Source organism: Pholis gunnellus (assembly GCF_910591455.1).
Source record: "Pholis gunnellus genome assembly, chromosome: 11".
Classification (NCBI taxonomy): domain Eukaryota; kingdom Metazoa; phylum Chordata; class Actinopteri; order Perciformes; family Pholidae; genus Pholis; species Pholis gunnellus.
Window position 1 is genome coordinate 2,839,566 of NC_136538.1, and position 24,301 is coordinate 2,863,866.

The 24,301-nt window shown below is 43.4% G+C and overlaps 3 protein-coding genes across 4 annotated transcripts; 1 reads left to right on the plus strand and 2 right to left on the minus strand.

Annotated features, from left to right (window-relative positions):
* Nucleotides 1-1,921: 1,921 nt before the first annotated feature.
* On the minus strand, nucleotides 1,922-10,456 carry LOC306703481 (zinc finger protein SNAI3-like; the record flags this gene model as incomplete). Its single annotated transcript, XM_079169459.1, has 3 exons — nucleotides 1,922-2,100; nucleotides 4,011-4,634; nucleotides 10,378-10,456. The coding sequence occupies 3 exons, from the start codon at nucleotides 10,454-10,456 to the stop codon at nucleotides 1,922-1,924; spliced, it is 882 nt and encodes a 293-aa protein (XP_079025585.1).
* Nucleotides 10,457-12,986: 2,530 nt separating this feature from the next.
* On the minus strand, nucleotides 12,987-21,277 carry cyp17a1 (cytochrome P450, family 17, subfamily A, polypeptide 1; the record flags this gene model as incomplete). Its single annotated transcript, XM_079169509.1, has 8 exons — nucleotides 12,987-13,267; nucleotides 14,935-15,038; nucleotides 15,261-15,430; nucleotides 16,767-16,985; nucleotides 18,212-18,298; nucleotides 18,862-19,097; nucleotides 20,657-20,795; nucleotides 20,957-21,277. The coding sequence occupies 8 exons, from the start codon at nucleotides 21,275-21,277 to the stop codon at nucleotides 12,987-12,989; spliced, it is 1,557 nt and encodes a 518-aa protein (XP_079025635.1).
* Nucleotides 21,278-22,127: 850 nt separating this feature from the next.
* On the plus strand, nucleotides 22,128-24,017 carry borcs7 (BLOC-1 related complex subunit 7). Of its 2 annotated transcripts, XM_079168334.1 has the most exons (5): nucleotides 22,128-22,260; nucleotides 22,482-22,544; nucleotides 22,820-22,863; nucleotides 22,986-23,006; nucleotides 23,124-24,017. In XM_079168334.1, the coding sequence occupies exons 1-5, from the start codon at nucleotides 22,129-22,131 to the stop codon at nucleotides 23,173-23,175; spliced, it is 312 nt and encodes a 103-aa protein (XP_079024460.1). In that variant the 5' UTR covers nucleotide 22,128; the 3' UTR covers nucleotides 23,176-24,017. The 2 variants fall into 2 exon arrangements, with proteins under 2 accessions (XP_079024460.1, XP_079024461.1); XM_079168335.1 differs by lacking the exons at nucleotides 22,986-23,006; nucleotides 23,124-24,017 and adding an exon at nucleotides 23,042-23,104.
* Nucleotides 24,018-24,301: the final 284 nt, after the last annotated feature.

Genomic DNA, 24,301 nt, shown 5'->3' on the forward strand with positions numbered 1-24,301 from the left:
GACGTCACTCAATTCCAGTGGTGTTCCCTTCGACAGATGTTGTGGGGACACCAAGGATAGGTCTTTATCTAGTTAAGTGGGAATGGTAACCAAGCGCTACCTGCAGGTGTCACCTTAGAATGAAAATGGTAAATGATAAATGGCTTTTCTTGTCTTCAAACCACTCAAAGCTCTTTGAGTGGTTTGAAGACTTGTTTAGGACAATAATTCATGTCACCAATTCACACACATTCATACACTGATGGCAGGGGCTACTATGCAAGGTGCCACCATCTACTTTTACCTGTAAATGCAGCAGCAGCAATCATGTCATTGTGTGTCATCCCTGCCTTCTCCCCTTTGGAGATCGATGAAGGAGGAACAGCCAGTGTTTCCCAGGGTTAAGCTTGAGCTTTTCACTATCTACTTTTGCTGTAAACTGTGTGCGGCACGCAGAAACACTAGGCGAGACCTCGAATCTCTAGAAGAGATGCAGCTAACGCACATCCGAGCCTGAACTTGTTAGCTAGTGTTATGGGCAGGCGGCACCTGGCATGGTAGCCCCATTACCATTCACCAGCATGCTATCCGTTGCAGTATTCTCCATGAGTTGCCATAGGTCAAAAGTTGTAACTACTACCAAAGTCTTTGTCATAACTGGTTATGACTTTGGATTAGTGATTTAAGATGGTTAAACATGTGCTTTCAAATTGGATTGCGAAATGTGATCATTCCAACATATCCATGCTTTTACGGTCAGTAAAAATCAAGGACCACCCTAAAACTAGGAAGTATTTTTACACTTCCTGTTCCCATAACGAAGCTAAAAGAATGATCCAAGAAAAGTCTTTTGAATGGTTTGGTTAGATCCCTGAAATAAGGTGCGGTTAATATAACTCACCCTTTAAATCTTATTAAATCATCGCATTTTAACAGAGCATAACATTTTTTCACAACTTCTAAGGTATTTGTCACTCACTTTAAAATGATTTCAAAGAAAAAACAGTTTTATGCAGAAACAAAACAACTTTATTACAAAATAATCTTGATATGATTCAATGTAACTGGATACTCAGTCGGCTAATTGCTACTTCAGCACTAGTTCTAGTCAGTTAGTAAGTTCAAACTTCAATGTTACCAGGTGTAGCAGTTATGTACTCTCTCTTTGCGTTGTGTTTTAATTCAGGCACACTTGATTTCTTTTTGGCTCCAACCAGCCGTTTATTCACAGGACAGCATATATGTAGCACATCTGGTAACAAACAGAATGATTTCAGGGTTTCTCACAGCGCACCTCGTGGTTACAAGCTCTGGAACACCGTCAAAGTAAAGAGACAAATGCTTAAGCTAGCTGCTGTTAGCATGTTATTAATGCTATATAAAGTTATCAGTTTAAAGCATTTGATCTAGAAATTATAGATCGAAACACAATTCTACGAACAAAAAGGATCTTATACAGATATCACGACGGAGCTCGTCACAGATCAACCTACCAGGAGACGCGTGCAGCAGACTGGTCACAGAGAGCGGGGCGCACCACTCAAGTCTGCAGGGGCCCAGCCGAGGGCGCTCATGGGACACACAACACACTTGTCTCCGGAAAACTAATGATAATAAGTTGTGAATGATATTTACAGAAATAGAGGAGGAAATAATATGAAAATGATATGGCTTAGTAATAACTTATAATACAGTAATATTAGCAAATAATGGCCAGTGATGGCAAGTGGAATCATTAATTCTGTTACACAGGCAATAAGGGCAAAATAATAACATCAACATAAATGTGAGGCTGTTCCATTGATGCTGACTCAATCTGTGCAAGATTGTGCACACAAAAGACATGTTAGTTTGTACACCTAAGATCCAGTTTCACAGACTTGTTGTGGACCAGTGAAACTCTACAGAAGAGTATTTCTCTCAGGTTTACGTTAACAGGCTGTCAGGACAGCGGGCAGCAAGCCTCTTGGTGCTTAGCTAACAGTGAGATCCTGGAGAAGGTCTTGAAGCAGCTGGAACACTGGTACTTTTTCACTTCAGAGTGGGTTTGGAGGTGAGCTCGCAGGTTGGATCGGTCAGCAAAAGCTCTGCTGCAGTGGAAGCATGAGAACGGTTTCTCTCCTGCAGAAGGAACACAGAGATTCATGAAAGTGATTCCGGGGCTCTAGTTTCCTGTTTCTGGTAGTCCATGAACCCTCTAACCAATCCCAACCAGAACAATACCCCATTCAGACAGACACATCGGTGCAGTTCATGGGTGTCTGTAGAGACAGTGTTAGCTGGAGGCAAAACAAAGGGAAGACCGGAGTCAAACATGATTCACCTCATAGTAGTGGGCTAAAGTTTCATATTGAAAATGTCATCTCGCTGTGTTGTTTGGTGTCAGAATCGCATACACTTGTGAGGATAAACTGTGGTTCAAGGCTGTAGCAAGCTACAATGTTGGCAATGCGTTTCAGAAATGGAAAGAAAATGTTGCTAATAGTTAAACTTAGCTTTCTGCTATCCTCAGTTGTCACTGCTGAGCTGAGCTCTATGCTCACGCAGAAGGCTAAACTCTTCTAGAGATGAAGAGATGGCCCACTGTTGGGCTCATCTATTGCAACCAGTGCAGCACCAAATCATGGCGAAACCAGCAAGGCAACAGCGGACGTCTTGCTACTTAGTCAGCTTGCTATTTCCACCATGCTACCACGAAACACCAGTCACAGACAATGATGGGAACAAAGTCGTCATTATCAGGCGATAGCAATGTGCTTTCCTACGCTGTGTGTGGATGATGCATTAAGTTTTTACATTTTAGCAACTGGCTAGTTAGCTACCTTATACCTTCATGCTATCATTAAGCTTAGTTTATACTCGCCTTTTAAAAATAAAACCTACCAAAACATACATGGACCATACAGCCTTTGTTAGTGGCACAGTAAACATACAGATGGCTAACGTAAACTATAGGCCAGGGGTATTCAATTCAAATTCCAAAAGGTCCAGATTGAGAAAGTCTCCTCGTGCAAAGGTCCAGAACATTATAATAATATCTAACTTGCGCTATTTAGTGACATATATATATATATATATATTCAAGAAGTAGTAACAACGTCTCTGTGTAGTCAACAACTGTCAAGTACACATCAATTATATTTTAACAATTATTATTCTCAGTTATCAAATTTAACTGCATGGATTATAAAGAATAGAAATACATAAATAAATGTTCTTCTCATTTCAAACAAAATAAAGGCTCCATCTAAAAATAAAGAAAGAAATGAAGAAAGTGCTTGATTTTAGAAAAATGAATGAAAATGGAAAAGGAAAGTGTGGCTGGAGTTCAGTTTTTTATTTTCTTTTGTTAAATCCATTTCACGTCATAACTGTCTCAGTCAACTTTATGATAAACAACCTCGACACATGTCAACATCTTGCCCTCAGTTCAGACTGGAGTGGGTATGTTTGGTCTAAACATGTGTGTTTGGTCTCATAGTGGAGTTTCACATTGGCGCTTTGAATAACGGCCACGGTATCTGAACATATGAGACGGAGTGGTTTAGTAGCGCCAGCAGGAAGAATGAACAAATAAGAGTCCATTCTTTGTTAAAGCTCTGTTTTCACTTTTTAGAGACGCTATGTGCTGTCTGTGTTTAAATCTCCTCGACTCACGATGTATTTTGGAATACAAATATGCGATTGGCTGAGTAGCATCACGTGATGATTTACAACGCATGTGGATGTTTGGTGTGTTTCCTGGACTGCTGACCGAGTGCCATAAAGGCTAGAAAAGCTGTGCAGATTAAAATAGAATCGCTCCGCCCAAATGTATAATTCTCAATTGTCCATCAGTTATACGTGTGTGTCCAGATCCGGACCCCAGTCTGCCTATTAGTGACCCCTGCTATAGGCCAATGCCGCACGTGAAGATTATAATAGCGGCTTTATCCTGACCGTCTCTCAGAGATTCGCAGTTTTGTCGAATTTTGAATGCTATTTGCATGTGCACATTGCACCTTTAAGGTGTGAATGTGTGTTTCACTGACCTGTGTGTGTTCGTATATGTCCCTGAAGCAGCCAGGGTCTGGAGAAGGCCTTGCCACAGAGTTTACACACACAGGGCAGTGTGTGTGTCCTGATGTGCATCTTGAGAGCTCCGAGGCTGACGTACTCCTTCTCACAGTACTTACAGCTGAAGTACTTCTTACCGCTCCACTCACACTGGAGCTGCTTGTGTTTGGTCAGGCTCGAGAAGTTTAAGTACTCTTTATGACAGTCTAAACACTCACAGGACTCATGGCTGCTGCCGCCGGGAGGAATGATTGGAAAGAGGGCCAGGAGAGGCAGGGATGAAGGGACAAAGCTCTCTCTCCTCCTGTGGTCTCCTGTGACACACTGGAGTTCCAGGTTCCCTTTGGTACAGGATTCAGCTGGTTTGAAGGCATCTGCAGTGCTTCTGCTGTAAGCCTCTGAAGAGTGGCCCAAAAAGGAGAGCGGGGAGGTGTTAGGAGAAGATGGAAGATGCAGTCGATCTGCTCTGAGAGAAAGAGGACAGGAGGAGGAGAGAGACTGGGCTCTCTGCTGTAGCCATGGGCTCGGGGCTGGACGATGATGGTGAGGGGGGGTGTCATTGTGCAGCTGAGAGTCTTCGTGGGTGCTGCAGGGGGCCTCTGTAGAATAGACATACATACACACATTTAGCTTATTGTTATATTGTTATATTAATTCAGCCACAGTATGTCTAGATGATATTTGAACTTTTAAAGGGGAGGTTCGGATTTGTTCCTTTCTAATGCTCACATGCACGGGCAGCTGCTGCATTTTCTCCAGGGAGGCTTTTAAAAAAAATTCAAGGATTCAAGAATCATTTATTGTCATTATGCAACACAGGGATGCACAAACAAATGCAGATGTAGCCCAAAGATTTACAAAAATGTACCTGTTGTGCATTTTTGTAATTTTCATCATCCAGAATGTAGACAGCAGCATCAGGAACAATTGTCTGGTCAGAAAATATGGCCGACATCTTCACATTAAAAACTCAACATGAAGAAAACATTGTCCATCAACTGTGACTGTGTTTGAGCACCAAGCATCAGGATGTAGACACAGAGTCCTCCTCCTCTGGTCCACCAGAGTCCTGCTCTCTGTCCTCCGGTCTAATCAAGTTCAGCTTGATGGATCCGGGTCTCTGTGAAGATGTGGACTCAGCAGTCACCGACCTCACGCTGCTTTCATCCTTCTAATTATTCTGTGACCGGGCAGCAGACAGCCAGCAGCATGCTGGGTAGTGGAGTAGCCTGAGGTCCTAGCTGGGTTAGCTTAGCTTCCGTCTGAGCTCTCCTCCCTCTCTTCCATGGGGCAGTTTGGTGGTGTTTAATCCAGCAGGTCTGGCTGGGTGGTCGGCCGTGGACGGTGATCGTCTCAAAGTCCGCTGCTCTTAATCCTCACGCTTCCTTTTCACATGTTGATGAGTGTATTCTGTCATATGCCATTAGTGATAAATACAAGAAAAAACAATAAAGACAACAATGTAGCAAAATTAATGGGAGCCACCGGCTGCAGCAGTTTTAGATTTTTCATATTTTCAATGCATGACCTCAAGTACATTTGTAAGATGTTCCTGAGAGGATTTCACTTCCCACTTGAATAACTTTGTTTCATTTACAGCGCATGAGTGAAGATTCACAGAGGCCACCAAGCTGTTGGCCTCTGAGCTGCTCTTCCAGTGTTCATATCTTTATTTAATTATCTTTAGTGAATTTTCTTTGCTCGCTAAATTACACTCCCTGTCTGTTGCGACTTCTCCAACAATACACTCAACAATAGGTTCACTCCAGATGAGCCAGTCCTGATCAGAATCGATCACCGGTTATCACCTCACAATGCATGCTGGGTAGATTTGTGTGCGACTTGATCCCGATTTGCTCTGACGTCATGAACACGTGGTCAACGATAACCTCATGAGATCAACGTGGCCAGTTTTTTAGAGCCAGGCGCCGCAGTTGCTCTCCACCAGACTACAAGACCCAATGCATGATGGGAAACGCCTGGCAGTCACCAGATCAAAGAGCTGATTGGCTCTTAGATTTGACAACACCCACCACGTTTAGTAGAAAAGCCTATTTTCTGTGTATTTGTAATATTGAATGCTCGATTGCTGGCTGTTAGTCTCATGTTCTGAAACAAAGGTTTAATCTAAAAACAAATATTGTGTGATTGATGATAATAATAATGATAATAATAATAATAAAGCTTATTTATAGAAAACATATCAAAGCAAGCAGCAAAGTGTTTAACAGGTAGACATTACATTACATTACAGTCATTTAGCAGACGCTTTTATCCAAAGCGACTTACAATAAGTGTATTCAACATAGGTATTCAAGAGAACTACTAGTCACCAGAAGTCATAAGTGCATCTCCTTTGTTAAACAAGCATCTAAGAGCATAAACCAGAGCAAACGTACAGAAACAAACTAATACAATAAGTGCAACAAACTAGTATGAATACAATAAGTGCTGAGTGGAAGGCTCAGGGTAGTACTTCTTGAAGAGGTGAGTTTTCAGCCTGATGATGTTTTGTAGAGTGAGAAGAGAAGGGGGCCCAGGACTGAACCTTGTGGAACCCCTGTAGTCAGCATGCGTGGTTTCGACACGGCCCCCCTCCATGTCACCTGGTAGGATCGACCTGTCAGGTAGGATGCAAACAGGGAGAGTGCAGAGCCTGAGACGCCCATCCCCTCGAGGGTGGAGAGGAGGATCTGGTGGTTCACCGTGTCAAACACCGCAGACAGGTCCAGGAGAATCAGGACAGAGGAGAGAGAGTTAGCTCTCGCGGCGTGAAGCGACTCCGTCACCGCAAGGAGAGCTGTCTCAGTCGAGTGACCCATCTTGAACCCGGACTGGTGGGGGTCCAAGAGGCTGTTCTGGTGTAGATAGGAAGACAGTTGTTTAAAGACAGCACGTTCAAGTGTTTTGGATAGAAAGGGTAGAAGAGAGGGTCTGAAGTTCTTGACATCAGAGGGGTCAAGTGATGGTTTCTTCAGAAGGGGAGTGACTCTGGCAGTCTTGAAAGCCGTGGGAAAGCATCCTGAGACAAGAGATGTGTTGATGAGGTGGGTGAGGAAAGGAAGGAGTTCAGTTGCAATAGACTGAAGAAGAGGGGAAGGGATCGGGTCAAGGGAGCACGTGGTGGGGCGGTTTGATGTAACAAGGTCCTCAACCTTGTTAGGGGAGAGGGGAGTAAGATAAGGTAAGGGGCATGGAGAGGGGAGGGAGAGCTGAGGGGGAAGAGCTGGAGAGGGTGGACAGGGACAGTGGGGGTTGAGAGAAGGAGGATCTGATATCGTTTACCTTCTTGTCAAAGAAGTTGGCGAAATCGCCCTTGCCTGACGCTTCCAACCACCAGCAGTGCTTAAGGACAGCAATCTACTGATTGCTCATTGTCTGCCCGGAGTGCAGGCTCCTCCCTGGCAATTAGCAAAGCAATTCACCAGCTGAGACTAAATCACACCTTCCTCAGACAAGCAGAAACTCACAAAGCACTCACAACCGAGGAAAGCCTAAGTACAGCTATAAACGCAACTAGTAAAAGCAAGAATAAAATACTTATTATGTTCCAGGTGAGTCAGAAGTTCAGTTTTTCCTCCAGAAGATGAATACACACAGACATAAATAGAACAAAAGATAACATACAATGCAGATACACGCACATTTCCACATAATTATATATTTATAAACACACATGAATAAATCTGAACGTGGTCTGCAAACTACAAGTAGCCTACAGATCGGATCTAACAGGAAGTAACTGTTTCTTTAACTTCCTGTTTATTCTGTCCCACTTGAACACAGTGGGGCAGAGAGGCTGAGTGGACTGGTTACAATGGGACAGAGAGGCTGAGTGGACTGGTCACAGTGGGTCAGACAGGCTGAGTGGACTGGTTACAGTGGGACAGAGAGGATGAGTGGACTGGTTACAGTGGGTCAGACAGGCTGAGTGGACTGGTTACAGTGGGACAGAGAGGCTGAGTGGACTGGTCACAGTGGGTCAGAGAGGCTGAGTGGACTGGTTACAGTGGGTCAGAGAGGATGAGTGGACTGGTTACAGTGGGTCAGACAGGCTGAGTGGACTGGTTACAGTGGGACAGAGAGGCTGAGTGGACTGGTCACAGTGGGTCAGAGAGGCTGAGTGGACTGGTTACAGTGGGTCAGAGAGGATGAGTGGACTGGTTACAGTGGGACAGAGAGGATGAGTGGACTGGTTACAGTGGGACAGAGAGGCTGAGTGGACTGGTTACAGTGGGACAGAGAGGATGAGTGGACTGGTTACAGTGGGACAGAGAGGATGAGTGGACTGGTTACAGTGGGTCAGACAGGCTGAGTGGACTGGTTACAGTGGGACAGAGAGGATGAGTGGACTGGTTACAGTGGGACAGAGAGGATGAGTGGACTGGTTACAGTGGGACAGAGAGGATGAGTGGACTGGTTACAGTGGGACAGAGAGGATGAGTGGACTGGTTACAGTGGGACAGAGAGGCTGAGTGGACTGGTTACAGTGGGACAGAGAGGATGAGTGGACTGGTTACAGTGGGACAGAGAGGATGAGTGGACTGGTTACAGTGGGTCAGACAGGCTGAGTGGACTGGTTACAGTGGGACAGAGAGGATGAGTGGACTGGTTACAGTGGGACAGAGAGGATGAGTGGACTGGTTACAGTGGGACAGAGAGGATGAGTGGACTGGTTACAGTGGGACAGAGAGGCTGAGTGGACTGGTTACAGTGGGACAGAGAGGATGAGTGGACTGGTTACAGTGGGACAGAGAGGATGAGTGGACTGGTTACAGTGGGTCAGACAGGCTGAGTGGACTGGTTACAGTGGGTCAGAGAGGATGAGTGGACTGGTTACAGTGGGACAGAGAGGATGAGTGGACTGGTTACAGTGGGACAGAGAGGATGAGTGGACTGGTTACAGTGGGACAGAGAGGATGAGTGGACTGGTTACAGTGGGACAGAGAGGATGAGTGGACTGGTTACAGTGGGTCAGACAGGCTGAGTGGACTGGTTACAGTGGGTCAGAGAGGATGAGTGGACTGGTTACAGTGGGTCAGACAGGCTGAGTGGACTGGTTACAGTGGGACACAACACCACAGATTGTTGTCAGACAGGTCAGTACTACAGCTAATTACTTATTATTTTAACTCACTCTCCATTTGACATCAATGACCAACGTTGCCGCACAACATAGCTTTGTGTAGCTGCTTTTGGTCGGTCTTTATTTTCAAACGTTACCATTGATTGACTGAATATTCATGCTTATTTAATCTTCAAGAGAAAAGAGAAAACTTTGAAAATGTATTTGAAACCAACTTTTCAGGGGCTTTAATTCTAATCTGAAACTTCACTCGAGATCCAAAACTCAAACTGTTTTTCATACAGATCAGAGTTCAAGAACACACATGCAAAAAATACAATTACTGTGACATAATCTTTGAAAACATACAGGAAATCACCATCTGCGGTCCTCAAAAATGTATTCAAAGTTTGTACAGCTTAAACCCTGAATATGTATCGTTAAATGAAATATGATTACAGTCCATTACCAGCTCTTCTTCCTTGGCTCTCTGATGGCAGTAATGGGAGTCCATCATTATAGTGGGATGGGGAGCTCAAGCTCGCTTTAAGGGCTGTATTGGAACAAATACAAAGGCTGGAGGAGGGGTTTGTCAGGAGGAGCCTGGGGGGCTACATAGGCTCTTGAGGCTGCTTAATGGGGCCCTTCTGCTCTTCTTAAGGACAGATTTTGCACCTGCTAAACACAAAACTACATTTTGTTTGAGGTCGGACAAAACTGTTATTCTCCGTCCATCATTTTGTAAAGAGCTACGAAACAGAAAGGGTGTGCTGGTTTTAAAACATTTAGGATAGAAGGATGATCACTCACAAGTCTTTAAATGCTGTAAAACATGAACTTCTTACCTCACAGTTTGGTCAAAAAAAGGATGTTTTTAATCTTTGATATATGTGAGTCACTGAACACCTCGGACATCAACAAGCTGTGACTCCATATAGAGCTAAAGGCTAAAACACACTTAACAAATAGAGGGGAAACATTCAAATGCTCTTCTTGAAACATGGCAAAAGTCTGCATTCATACTTACAAGCAGGAAAATGTACTTAAATGTACAAATGAAATCACTTATTCTGAAGTTTGGCGGGTTCAATTATTGACGTATTAATGAGTAAACATTGTCTTTGGATAGCAGGTGTTGTGTAATATTCAGTTTCTATGTTAGTTTAGGTCCAGGCTGTCTATTTCTATTTTGAATCAAGAGTCAAAAAGCGCACTTGTAATGTAACTTAGTTGTTAATTTGCCTCCTCACACATGTGGCGACTAGAGACGGTCCTACCTCCAGTCTGTGACTTCAGTCCCCCAGAGTTTGCTCTCTTGGCGCTGTGCTGTTTCTTCACCAGGAAAGACCTCGGCATGGTGTCGCTCTCTTCGCGGGAGTTTGGCGTAGGGTGACGGGCGGGTGGTCTCAACGGAAGCAGCCGTGGTTGCAAGTGAGAGAGCCCGTTTGTGATTCACAGCGACGGGTCACGGGCGGCTGTTTGTGTGTGTGTGTGTGTGTGCGTGTGTGTGTGTGTGTACGTCTGCACGTCTGCCTACGGCCTCGCGCATTCTCCCGCTAGTCAAGGTGTGAGCCAAGGGTCGCGCGTGGGGAATTTCCATACACGCCAGTGTCGAGCCAATTACAATGAAAGGACAAGTGCAGGGGCCGGGCTCTGTGTGTCTATCAGCATACCCCAACAAAACAGGTGTATGAATGGTAAAGGAGGCTCACTAGAGGCGCGGAAACACTGCTGGAGCTGGGGTCTCAGGACCCCGTGTGTACATATATATATATATATATATATATATATATATATATATATATATATATATATGTCCACATATCAAACATAGTCCATTTGAATGAAAGGGGTTAGGTTAGGTTGGGTTATCTGGGGCAGGGGCACTCTGTTATTTTGAAGGAGACAGACAGATCGTCTCATGTGCTCTGTCAATAGACTCGTGCAGGGATGACGTATGTGTGTAGACCAACCCCGAAGTCAGCATCACACTGGTTCCTTTGGCAAAAGCCCATTGGGTTTTTCTATTGGATTTTTGAATATTGCAGAAAAATAAACTCTGTGGCGAACACAAGTTTATGCTACTTATATGTTATGTTCAGCAAGATAATCTTCACAGATGAACACTTTTACGTTTTTTATTTTTAAGCATAAATGCTAACGTACAAACAAACTACACCACGGTCACATGACTTTGAGTCTTTACAACAAGGCTGAAGAGAGCAAGTGCCTTTTTGACTTTACGAGAGGGGTATCTACTGACGTATTGAAATCATAGAACACAACTTTAAAATCTTGTGGTAACCACAGACCTTACTTCAGGCATCAAATCATTTAAATGGTAAATGGACTTATTTGTATAGCGCTTTTCTTGTCTTCTGACCACTCAAAGCTCTTTAACCAATTCATACAATGATGGCAGGGGCTACCATGCAAGGTGCCACCTATATATATATATATATATTTATATATATATATCAGTGGCGGGCTGTGTATATGTGTATTTGCCTTCAGTGCTGTCCTACTACAGTTGAACCACCTCCTATTATCCTCATTATGACACAGCTACGGGTTATTCTTTTTTTCGTGTAAAAAGCTCATATTCACATAACACTGCAACATTTGACGTTTGAAATACAATGTTACATGAAGCTCAACACCTATGAGGGCTACAAATGCACTAACTGCAGAGTGCAGACACATGAATATGCGCAAAACTATAAAGGATGCAGGTCTGTCACTATGACGCAGCATGATGGGATGCTTCGTCATTAACGGGCAATGCATATAGTCAAAATCAATGTAATTAAAACAAGAACAAACTCACAAGAACCAGTCACATATATTTATATGACAACAAAACAGGTAGAATAACATAAAACCCAAATAACACGATTCAACAGGCTTCTGCACATTCCAGCAAAACTGCAGCACTAAAACACGTGAACACAGGATTCTGTCAGTGTCAGGGCCAGCAGAGAAGGCCTTGCTGGCCCTGACAGCCCACCACTGATATATACATATATATATATATATATATATATATATATATATATATATATATATATATATATATATAATAACATATTGACTTCGAGGCGATGGAACCAGCAGGGCAAAAAAAGTCACTTCTGGTTTCAGGACTCATTACTTTCTTCTTCAGATGACAACTAATAATGTTTTAAAATGAAATAAGTTAACATTTTGCTATAATATGTCGGTAGGATGAGGGTTAAATGGTGGAAATGCCACAGAACAATTTGTGAATGTTGAGAAAACTTTCAAAATCATGACAATTTGTTTGTTTTTATAACTTTGAAGAAAAGTACAATTAAATTCAAGAGCGCAAGTTTCATTTCCACATTGATGGGGACACATATACAGAGGAGGGGGGTGAGTTGATCGGTTGTATTGCTCTTAGTTGATTAGTAATGTTTTTATACTTTGTTAATGCTGAATGACCGATTTCCAAGAAACCTAGGAGCAGAGGTGCTTTTGCATGATTCTGTGAGGAGAAACTCAGTTTTACAGATATATTTTTCAAATCAACTAATCAATTTGTCAACTGATGAGTTAGTACTTAGAATTTCCCTCTGAGCAATGGGTCAATTATGTCAATAGAGAGTGTGTCTCCTATTACTATGAAGTATGCCATTGCAGCAGAAATAACTTGTTCAAATACTGTATATTAGACCCTAAATTGTATTTATAAATGTATCGAAGTGTTCGTTGAGATTGTGTTACATTGAGAAGAAATAATAATAAATGTCATACAACCAAAGAGATGTTATGTTATGTCCAGGTCACTGCCTTATGATCATCTGCCTGCATGCAGACTCTCAGGTCACAAATGAGAGCCAATGTAGCCGAGAACATGCGGCCAGTCTCAACACGGCTTGCACTTGTTGCTCTCCCAGCCCGGTCTAGGCTTGGCGTTCACCTTGTACCTGGCTGGCTGGAGGACCACTCCAAACTTGCCCTCCAGACTGGGCAGGGAGTGGCCTGGTGGGACAGAGAGGGTGAAGCGCTGTAGGATCCATGACAGGAAGAGGAAGAGCTCCATCTTGGCCAAGGCCTCGCCCAGACACACCCTAACCCCGGCACCAAAAGGCAGGTAGCTGGACGACGGGATGATCAGACCTGTTCCTTCACTGTTCAAGAAGCGACCTGCAGAAGAACAACATGGAATCAGAATCAACAAACGCACCAGCAAAACTACAAACCTCGCAATTAGGTTTGAACCGATGATGGTCATGGAGCTAAACTGCTGACAATCTCTGAACCCACTGGCTATCGATCAGTAGTGTGCCTGGGCTTTTTATTGTTATTTCATTTCTTGGCTTACTTGCTACTCAAGTAATCTTTTTAGAAATACTTTTGTACTGTTACTTAAGTAGTTATTTTATTTTATATTACTTTTACTTCTACTTGAATACTTGTTTTTTTCAAAGTAACTGTACTTCTACTTAAGTACTTGCTTTTGCAAAGTAACAGTACTTTTACTTGAGTACAGTTTTTGTCTTCGCTACCCACCACTGGATGTTACAGACCTCCTTCTGCACTAAAAGATACAGTACATTGTCTTCACTGTCAGAATCTTTGTCTATGGTGAATAGCGGGTCTTCCTTCAATCAAAGGATCGGCGGTTTGATCCCCGCCTTCAATAATCCATGTTGATGTGTCCTGTAGGCTGTGCCGGCAGTGTATGAATGGATATGAATGTTGGATAGTCCTGATGGAGTGGTAATAGGACTAGAAAAGCGCTATACAAGTACAAGTCCATTGGACAGGATTTATGGACAGACTTTTCAAGGCGCAGCGTCTGCTTTGGGGACCTCAGAATTGCGTCCCTGCTCTTTGCAGATGATGTGGTTCTGTGGGCTCCTTCAGAATGTGACCTTCAGCACGCTCTGGGCCGGTTTGCTGCCGAGTGTGAAGTGGTCGGGATGAGAGTCAGTACTTCCAAGTCTGAGGCCATGGGTCCCTGCAGGAAAATGGTGGATTGCACTTTGGGTTGAAAATGAGTCACTGCCCCAAGAGTTCAAGTATCTCGGGGTCTCATTCCAGAGTGGGGGTAAAACTGAGCGTGAGATGGACTGTCAGCAGTGATGCAGGAGTTGTACCGGACCGTAGTGGTTAAGAGGGAGCTGAGCTGGAAGGCAAAGCTCCACATATGTTCCAACCTTCACCTATGGTCATGAGCTTGGGTAGTGACCAAAAGACTGAGCTCAACGAAAAGAGCTTCCTTTGTAGTGTGGCTGGGGGCAGCCTTAGAGCTAAGGAGAGGAGCTCAGATATCCGGATGGAGCTCGGAGTCAAAAGTGATCAGCTGAGGTTATTCGGGTATCTAATTAGGATGCCTCCTGGACTCCTCCCTTTAGAGGTTTTCGGCCACATCCAACTGGTAAGAGGCCTCGAGGTAGACCCAGAACACGCTGGAGGGATTATATATCTTGGCTTGCCTGGGAATGCCTCTGGGTTCCCCAGAAAGAGCTGGAAAACATTGCTGGGGAGGGGGTCATCTGAAATACCCTTCTAAGCCTGCTGCCCCCGCGACCCAACCCCACGTAACTGGATGGTAAATGGATAGATGGATGGATGGATGATAGCCAATGAACGGTTCATTTTCCCATTCTAAATCCCATTCTACATAACAGAGATGACTTATTCCTTTGTATCATCATTAATCCATATTCATAAAAAGGCTACAATAGGCCTTTCTTCACAGCAGACATGAGAAAAAAGACCTATTGGCTCCATAAATGATATTACATTTCAGTAGATCATTTTCCAGGATAAAATATGGCACACATTAGACAGCAGGATCCTCTCACCAGGGTCAAAGAGCTCCGGGCTTTTCCATTCCTTCTCATCGTGGTGCAGGGACCACAGGTTGATGATGACTCGAGAACCTTTCTTCACTGTGAAGTCCCCGATGCTACAGAGAAGGTCAGAGACAGAATGTTTGCGGGTTTGCGTGGCTCTGCATTAAAACACATATCTTTGTCATGAGCAAAGTTCCAGAGTTTCAGACAAGTTATGTCACACTAGTCAGTCATAACTGGTGCTGTATTGATCAGTTATTGATCAATTGCAGTGTTTCCATCATGTCAGAGATGGATAACAGTGACGCTAAATGAGTGTCATGTGTTTAGTGTACCTGGTATCACTGAGGGCAACATGGGGGATGAGTAGAGGGGCCACAGGGCGGATCCGTAACACCTCCCTGATGGTGGCCTCCAGGTAGGGCAGACTGCCTCTGTCACTGAGCTGGGGGCACCTGTCCTCCCCCACCTTGATGTCCAGTTCTTCCTGGATACGCCTCTGTACCTAAACACACATACAAACAGTCACAAATATCCATGTTCTGCACCAAAACTACACCTTATTTATATTCAGGTTCTTTTTTCACAAATTAATTTTCACAGGGTTCACAGAATTTTCTCGGTTCTTGGATTTGTAGGAATAACACGCTTTTTAGAAACTTTTTGGCATTTTTAACCTTCATTGGATAGTGGACAGAGGGAGGTGTACGACATGCAATAAAGGTTCCTGTTGGCATTCTGGCTATATGGGCAGAAATATGTGTCACTAGAAACTGAATATGAATGAATGATATTTGAATTAACTTGAATAATTGGGTTTAAAACTGAATCTGCATGGCTCGATGTGTGTCTCAACAAACTGAAATTAAAATCCAAGAAGTGAACTTGAATAATTATTGCAATTGTAATTAACTGTAAAATTCATATTCATGGACATATTTTATCGCCTTTATACAATCCCTGTAAAGAAAGAGGTCGAATATCCTGTAAACATTATGAGTCGGCTGGCACACTATAGGGGCTGCACAGTGGTATGTTCTCCCTGTGTCAGCGTGGGTTCTCCACGGGTTCTCCGGCTTCCTCCCACAGTCCAATAACATGCAGCTTAGGTTAACTGTTGACTGTGAATGGGTATCTTTCTCTTTGTGTCAGCCCTGTGATAGTCTGTTGTCCTGTCCAGGATGAACCCTGCCTTCACCCAATGTCAGCTGGGATCGGCTCACAAAAGGAGAAGTGACATCAGTGCTGAGAGCCTTAATTGTGGTAATGAAATGACATCAGAGCAGCATCTAGTGGACTTCGGGGGTACTGCAGCTCAAAGAATGCAAGATTCTTTAAAGGTTTGCAAAGTCAAAATATGTTACAAATTTAAAACCCCGCTTACTGACACATGGCCAAACTAACTGAATTCAGACAGTGTCACGTATGTGGAAAACAAGAATACAGGTACAGATAAAATATGTCTGTATGACTAAATATATGCATTCCATCATGAGCCTGTTCTCACTTCAGTTTGTAGACCTAAACGGACCCTATTTGGACAAATGTCATCATTTTGGTCTGTGTGTTGGTGTGATGGTGTGTGCTTCTGGTTAAAGTGAGAGAGGCGAGTGTGCTGTGTGGATTCTGCTGTAGGGCAGAGTTGTTGCGTGGTTGTTGTGTGAATGGCCTTATTGTCAACAATATTAGCCTTAGTGATGTGTGTGCGTGGTGTGTTTAGTAAATTGCCCTGGCTTAAATCCATTAAATCGTGTACATTGCATTTTAAGTCTGTGTAAAGCTTCAGGATGCCCCCCCCCCAACGCAGGTGCACACACACACCGATGCTGCTCCAGGCTTACCTGCGGGTGATGGATGAGGTGGGCGATGGCCCATTTGAGCACGGTGGTGGTGGTTTCCACTCCGGCTCCAAAGATGTCCCCCACAGTCATGAGGAGGTGATCGTCGCTCAGGCCCACGGACTCCGCGCTGATCTCTGCCGTGTTGTTGTTCTCAGCGCTGCGTTTGGCTCTCAGCAGAGCGTCCAGCAGGTCCCTCTGCACATGGTCACTGTAGTCTGCCTGAGAGGGGGGGGCAATGTACAGCACACACACTCATAGTATACAGTATATTGTATTGTATTTGTCAGTCAGATTAATCAATCTGTACAAAACGTTGTGCAATGCAATGCAACAAAGAAATGGTCTCAACACTTTAAAATCATTTTCCAGGAAGTTTCCTGGAAAAAAAGAACAATATGATACATTATCCACTCATTTATTAGAGTTCTTAAAAAGGAGCCGGGTAATGATATGCAATGGCCGTTATATAGCTGGATAGAGTTCATAAGCAACTGTTGATTTCCAGAAATTCCCTTGAAAGAATACTTATTTCATACCTAAATCACAGACTGACAGAGATTTGCTTTGTTATGGGAAACCTTATCCTCCATGTTTGCTGAATTGTCTGCTAGCCTGTAATTACTACTATCATTGCTCAGAAAGACAAGTTACCAGTTCTTCATATTCAGCCAACCTGTTGTGTGCACTGACTAAAACCTTTTGTGTCTAACTTAGGCAAAACAAGTTACACAGTCATTTCCAGGAACTTCCCTTAGAGATCGTACAGGTTGTGGCCAGTTGCCAGCTAAGCTACATTCTCTCCCCCTTCAGGGTGCAATGTGTTTATTACATTCACAAAATTAACTAACATCATCAACAGAATGTGAAGAGGTGACAGTATTGAGGCTGAAATGAGCATGCTAACCAGCTAGCCCGTCTTGTCTTGAGATAGTGAGTCACTGTAGCATCCAGTGTTTCTCAGTCCAACATGAGAGGACGAAGAAGAGGAGCTGCCCCGAGGGCTTGTCGATCACATCGAAGGTATGTGGTCCGTGTGAGTTTTGATGTTTTTTTTTTTTTGGATTAAACCCAAAGTGGCAGAAACACGGAGTGTAAATTCAGATTGTATGGACCCAGAAGTAGAGGTGAAACGCTGACCCCTATTTCTATTGGAGCATGTGGCCAGGAATTACACATTGCACCTTTACATCTTAACCGTCTTTACCTCATTAGTGACAGCACAAGGAATATTATTAGCAAGAGGCCAACGCCGGTCGGCGGTTGGATCCTTGGCTGCTACGTGTCCTGTGCCGAAGTGTCCCTGAGCAAGACGCTGAACCCCCGACTGTTCCCCGGGCGCTTCTCAGGGGCAGCCCACTGCTCCCTGTATACTAGGGATGGGTCAAATGTCCCCACTGCGGGACTAATAAGGGACTTAAAATGAAAAAGAAATGAAATAAAAGTACCTTGTGTTCATCATATTTCTTCTGCAGAAGTTGGTCTCTGGCTGAAACACACTGTTTTAGGAGCTGCAGGTCCGCATTAGGAAAGATCTGTGTCAAAGATAAATACGTCATAATATATACAATGTGGTATAATATATAAGTATATATCTTTTCTGTAGACATTATAATACAAATATGACAGAATAACAGATTCTCTAAAAGCAGTAAATTGTCATTCTCCCATTCTTCCTCTTTGAATCTTGGCTTGAGTCGGGTGGTTGTATTAGAATGAAATGTCCCCTTTTGCTTCAACGTTAAAGGTGTTGAGAACACTTTTTTGTCATGAATAAATAAAGACTAAATATGAATCAGTATAACTGCTTTTCACACTGGCATGCACTCACTAGTCCACAACAACAGGAGAGGACTGTTGTTCCAGCACAAAAGCTGCAAGACATATCGGAAAATGGGATTTATGGGAAATGTGGTCTTATAGTGTTAAGACAGCGGCTAGTTAGCACTTTTACTGTTACACAGCAAACATTGATAGTAATTAAGTATTAATAACACTGTTTAAACACATGTTGCAAAATGTAATTGTATTCCTATGGCTTCTTGTTTCATGCCTCATTGTCACATTGAAATCCAGCTCTCATGTTCACGCCGTCTACCTGTAACCAGGGGAAGATGTCCACCAGGCTGTCCTTTGCCACGGTGTCCACGATGCCCTGGCTGTAGCGCAGCATGGCCTCGAACTCCTGGTCCCCTCGGCGGTAGGAGGAGTTGAAGCAGAGCGAACAGATGACGTTAGTGACGGCCCGAGTCAGCTCTGGAGACAGATCCAGGGCCAGTCCAGCCACCGCTGCCTCGGACAGGACGGAGCACAGGGACTGGGCCTCTGCATGGACTGAGCAAAACACAGCGTCACTCACTCACATGTTTCCAATGCTTACTCTCTAAAACAATGATCAAAATGTTAAATTAATTCTATATTTTCACTGTATATTGTGTCTGTGGACCAAAGCCGGATATATCTTCTCTACACCTCCATTGTTATCCAAAACCTATAAAAGCTCATCAATGACCCAAACTGTTGCACTGGGGGACGTATTCCATGAACACACACGGTGCAGTTCATTCTATTTCATTCAATGTAACTTTATTGGCATGAAAGTTTCAGAAAAACAATGTTGCCAAAGCACAAAAATACAAAAGTACACAATAATATGAATAGGAATATGAACATGAACACAACATTACGTTTGTTATATAATAATGATAAATACAGTATTACAATCACATTTCAACAAACGTGTGCGTGTGTGTGTGTGGTGACATGTTGATACATATTGGGCAGCAAGATCTGCTGTGTCTGTATTTCAATCATTAAACTCTTTGAAATCCAGGATTACAGAAGTAAATGTTCTTTATTTCATCCTTTCAGGAGGAAGTACCTCAGCCTCAACATGAGCTGTGCTGGTGAGGCTCTGTCTCTGCTTTCTGTCTCTGACAGCACAACCATCTCTTTTTAGTTCCAGATAATATTCGGATCTACTTTGGCTCTTAGTTTCTTCTTTCCAGTGTTCTAAATAGTTGTCTTTACATTGTGTCATAATTCTCAATCAATACACACCCCGTCCTGTATAACAAAAGAGAAAATAAATATTTTGTCGGCCCAGCAAGTCAGTGTCTCATTCAGTGACTTTCCTCGCCCATGGAAATAACATATTACACGTCTTCATCTCAGTGGTATTCCCCTTTAGAGTCAATACCTTTGGGTTTAGGAGTATTACAAGGACAAAAGAAGCTATTTGAATATGTCAGCTTGGGTATTTTCCCTTTTCACTGACATGTTATGAACCAAACTCACTATCGATTCATTGAGAAAACAATCGGTAGATTAACGCTGCATTACTGCTCATGAGCATTTGTCTGTCTGATCGGTTGCTTTAGTGATGCTCCTCCATTCAATCGGATCCTTCTGGAGGAATCTGGGTTCTTCCGTACTTTTACACTTTCATGGCGATGTTTCTTAACAGATAGATGACAGAATGATATAAAGCATCGTGCACACTTATTTAAGGATTTTTATGCATTAACATTAACATTATTTAAAATGTCAACTTCACTACATTTATTTCCAGTTTAAGCTTTAATGTTTCTTAGTTCTTGTTTACATTATTACAATACATAACATTACAATAAGTACAATACTGTACAAAGTGAAATAATGCAAAATATGCACAACTGTAAAGTGCTGATGACAAGATCAAAAGTTAAAGGGTCAGTACACCCAAATAACAAACAACTTTCATTTATCACATTTCTTTTGGTAGAAGCAGATTATCCAGAGAAGCTGTCTGCATTACTGTGTTTGCCAAAGCAATCTCAAGGGAGAAGTGTCAGGTGCGTTTACAGTCTATCATAGCCCTCATGTCAGAGGAGTGTAGAGGGAATTGTACTCACTGATCTTCTCAATGGAGGCAGAGCCCTCTCCAAACATGCACAGAGCTCCGTGGACTATCTTCCTGTGGAATCTCCACGTGGTACTGTAGTCTCCAAATGCGATGTCTTTCCCATCTCTGGTCAGAACATCTGTGGTTACCTTCATCACACATAGACAAAAGATACATGACTACTGCTGCTGCTGACAAGAAGAAGGAGAAGAAGGAGAAGAAGAAGAAGAAGAAGAAGAAGAAGAAGAAGAAGAAGAAGAAGAAGAAGAAGAAGAAGAAGAAGAAGAAGAAGAAGAAGAAGTGTACCCACAGTTCTGGGTCTTCCTGCAAATATCTTTCCCTTCTTCAGCAGGACTTGTTTAGCGTGCGCGTGCTGGTTGACGACGATGACACAGTGGGAGCCCATCATCAGAGAGTACGTCGCTCCGTACTTCCCCTGCAGTTCTTTGAAGAGCACATGAGGAGGGTGCGGGCTCCGCAAACTCAGCAGACTGCCGATGAGTGGGAGTGCTGGGAGGTGGGGGGGCTCCCGGGGGCCATGCACCAACACCCTGAGCTTCAACTGCAGCGCCAACAAAGCCAGGCCCACGGCCAAAAACACACACAGACACAGAAACCAAGTCATATCCATTGCAAAGGAGCCCTGAGAGAGGGGTCTGATCCAGCGGAGGCCGAGCAGAGAGGAGCTCTGCAGAAAGGCCCTGAGCTGCTGCAGGGCCCTACATTTATACAGCTCCTTCAATGCCAAATCCTTGAGTCGGCATGTTTAAGGCTGGGCCAATTCAAACAAGATAAGATGATTCATTGAATCCTTGCCATAACGACACAAAAAAATGGACATGGTGAAAGTCAGAAGTGTTGGAAAGTACCTAAGTGCATTACTGTATTGAAGTGCAGTTTTGAGATATTACATTTTCTGCAACTTAACATTTCCACCCCAACTCCATTACTCATTCTGCAGATAAACAACATACACACAAAATATACCTTCCCTTTATAAAATATGATATACTGGTATACATTAAGCAGCTTAATAAAGTACAACACAGAAATATAATTAATTATGCAACACCAAGGGGCAATTTTGAGTCCTTCATTTATGAAAGCAAATGACATTTTACTGATAATACCTCTGCATTTGTAGACTACTTAAAGTAAAATGTTGACTCCAGCAGTTTGACTCCTTAGTCAGTAAAATACTAATACTAGTAAAATACTTTACTGACTAAGGAGTCAAACTGTGACGGTTTACAAGGATCTTGATATTTATCAAATGCATGTGATAATGAAGTACAAATAACTTTTAATTCATTTATTGACTACTAATTACCAAAAATCGCAGTACTGTCGCTCTATTTGCGCCAATTTGTACGCGTTAAAATATTTAGAATTATGTGACACATCAGTAAAGGGGGACGCGTTGCTGTGAATTTTGACCCTGGCTACGCACCATCCATCGCTAACCAAAACAGAAAACAGAAAATGGCGTCAGCTGAGTCCCAGCCGCGGTTTGGCCAGTCTGTCAAAGGGCTCTTATCCGATAAAGTGGGCTCCTGTAGCGGGGACGTGATCGCGCTGACCCGCCAAGTGCTGAAGGGATCCCGCAGTCAGGAGGTAAAACGAGACGAGTGACAAATATGATGCTGGCTTCTAGCTAACGCCATCGAGCTAATACGAGGACAAACGGACACGTCATTTCGACTTCAAAATAAAAGCATGGCCCGATTTTTGGACAGACAAAACGATCAACCTATTCATGGGGAAAAAGAATAGCAGCTTTTACTGGTCATGAATAAAAGCCCTAAATGCCTCATTGTCGCTAATGTCTCTTCCAGCTTCTTGGTCAAGCAGCAAGAAATATGGTGATTCAGGAGGATGCCATCCTGCACTCTGAGGATGTAAGTATGTGTATATACTGTGTGTGTGTGTATATATATATATATATATATATATAGAGGCAGGGATCACACTCGAGTTATATAGCATGCCATGGGAGGACAACATACTGGAAACTCTTTTTACAAACTAAACTAAATGAACACCTCTAAGAGTGTCCCAACGTCCCAGAGTCCAGTCCATCAGACAACAACATAAAGTGTATTAAGACGTTATCTGCCCTTGTTTGCGTGCTCCAAAATGACACAATTCAACAACGTTACCATCTGTCTTCCAGAGTCTGAGAAAAATGTCCATTATCACCACACATCTGCAATACCAGTGAGTATCAATCAGCTGTCTAACACGTGGAACTTCAAAATTAAAAAACAAAAACCTTTTTTCAAACTGGAAGTGAATGTTAAGAGTCTGCCTGTGTGTTTGTCTGTCTGTCCGTCACTAAGGCAGGAGGCCATCCAGAAGAAGTAAGTCTAAACACCACACTCTGTTTGTCCTTCAGGGGGAACAGCTGACATCACTGTCTCACCGGTAAGCCATAACACAAACCCATGACGTGCACTGAATTCTTTTCCATCCTCCAGCGTGGAGCACTCTAAAAACCTGCAGGACCAGCTGAGACACCTGCTGAAGTGACGGAGCAGCATTAGGACGCGCCCCCTACCTCAGCGGGAGGGTTTAACGTCGGATGAGACGCCATGTTTCTACTTCCTAACACTCTGCTAGTGCATCTGGGAACGTCATGCACTACTGTGTATCAAACGCAAACACGGTTCCTGTGCTTAAAGGTGTTCTAAATAGGATTCAGAGCACTAATACAGAGGCAAACTACTATCGTCTCTGTAAAGATATAGAGCAGTAATGTCTACCTGAGCAGAGAATGAACCTTTCTCCCTCTGAGTGCCCACACGCCTCCTTAATGGCCGCCCCTCTGGGCTGCTCTTACACGGCGGTTGCAGCTGATAACGCCGTCCCCGAAGTGTAGCGCTACATCAGAATGTATTTGGCAGAGGCCTTTTCATAATCTATTTATTGCATTAACTCTTTTTCGACATAGGCAAAAAACCCACCTCAAGGGAGCCAATCGAGGAAGATGGATCAAATCTAGCTGGTTCCATTCGGCTTTATAATGCAATATTTCACAACGTGCATACAAATATGTGAATGGAAGGCTTATCATAGATGTGCTCTGAATTTCTAATTTAGCCCCTTTAGAATTGCTCTGCAAAACAAGCACCTCTGACCATTCTGTTCTTGAGTTCTTTCAAATGTTTTGATCGTTTGTATTCCATTAATGTGTTCAATATATCTTCTGTGTCATCTTGGCTCAGACTGTAGAATCATAGAGCACACAGGCGCCCTGCTTTGTTTACCTGCCGTTCTAACACTTTAGTGGTGTGGTGCTGTGTGTGTTCGGGTTTCATTGTTTGTGTGTGTGTGAATACATTTACAGAATTAAACAAGATGAAATGTCACCACTCTTGGCTGTGCTCAAGTGATTTATTGGGGAAGGTTTTGTCAGGGACACTTGTGTTCAAGGACGGGGCAGATGCTGCAGTGAGCACTGTGGGGTGTTAGACCACATGCTTTCTATATGTTGTGTTTTGCAAATATACCTGCTTCCAATTTGCATTTTGTGAATGCTGACACTACAGGCCAAACACATTGGGGCTATTGTTCTTGCTGAACGAGGTCCAGCATACACGTTTAGGTATATTACCCTTTGACCTGTCGTGTCATGCACAATGTATGGAACCTGATC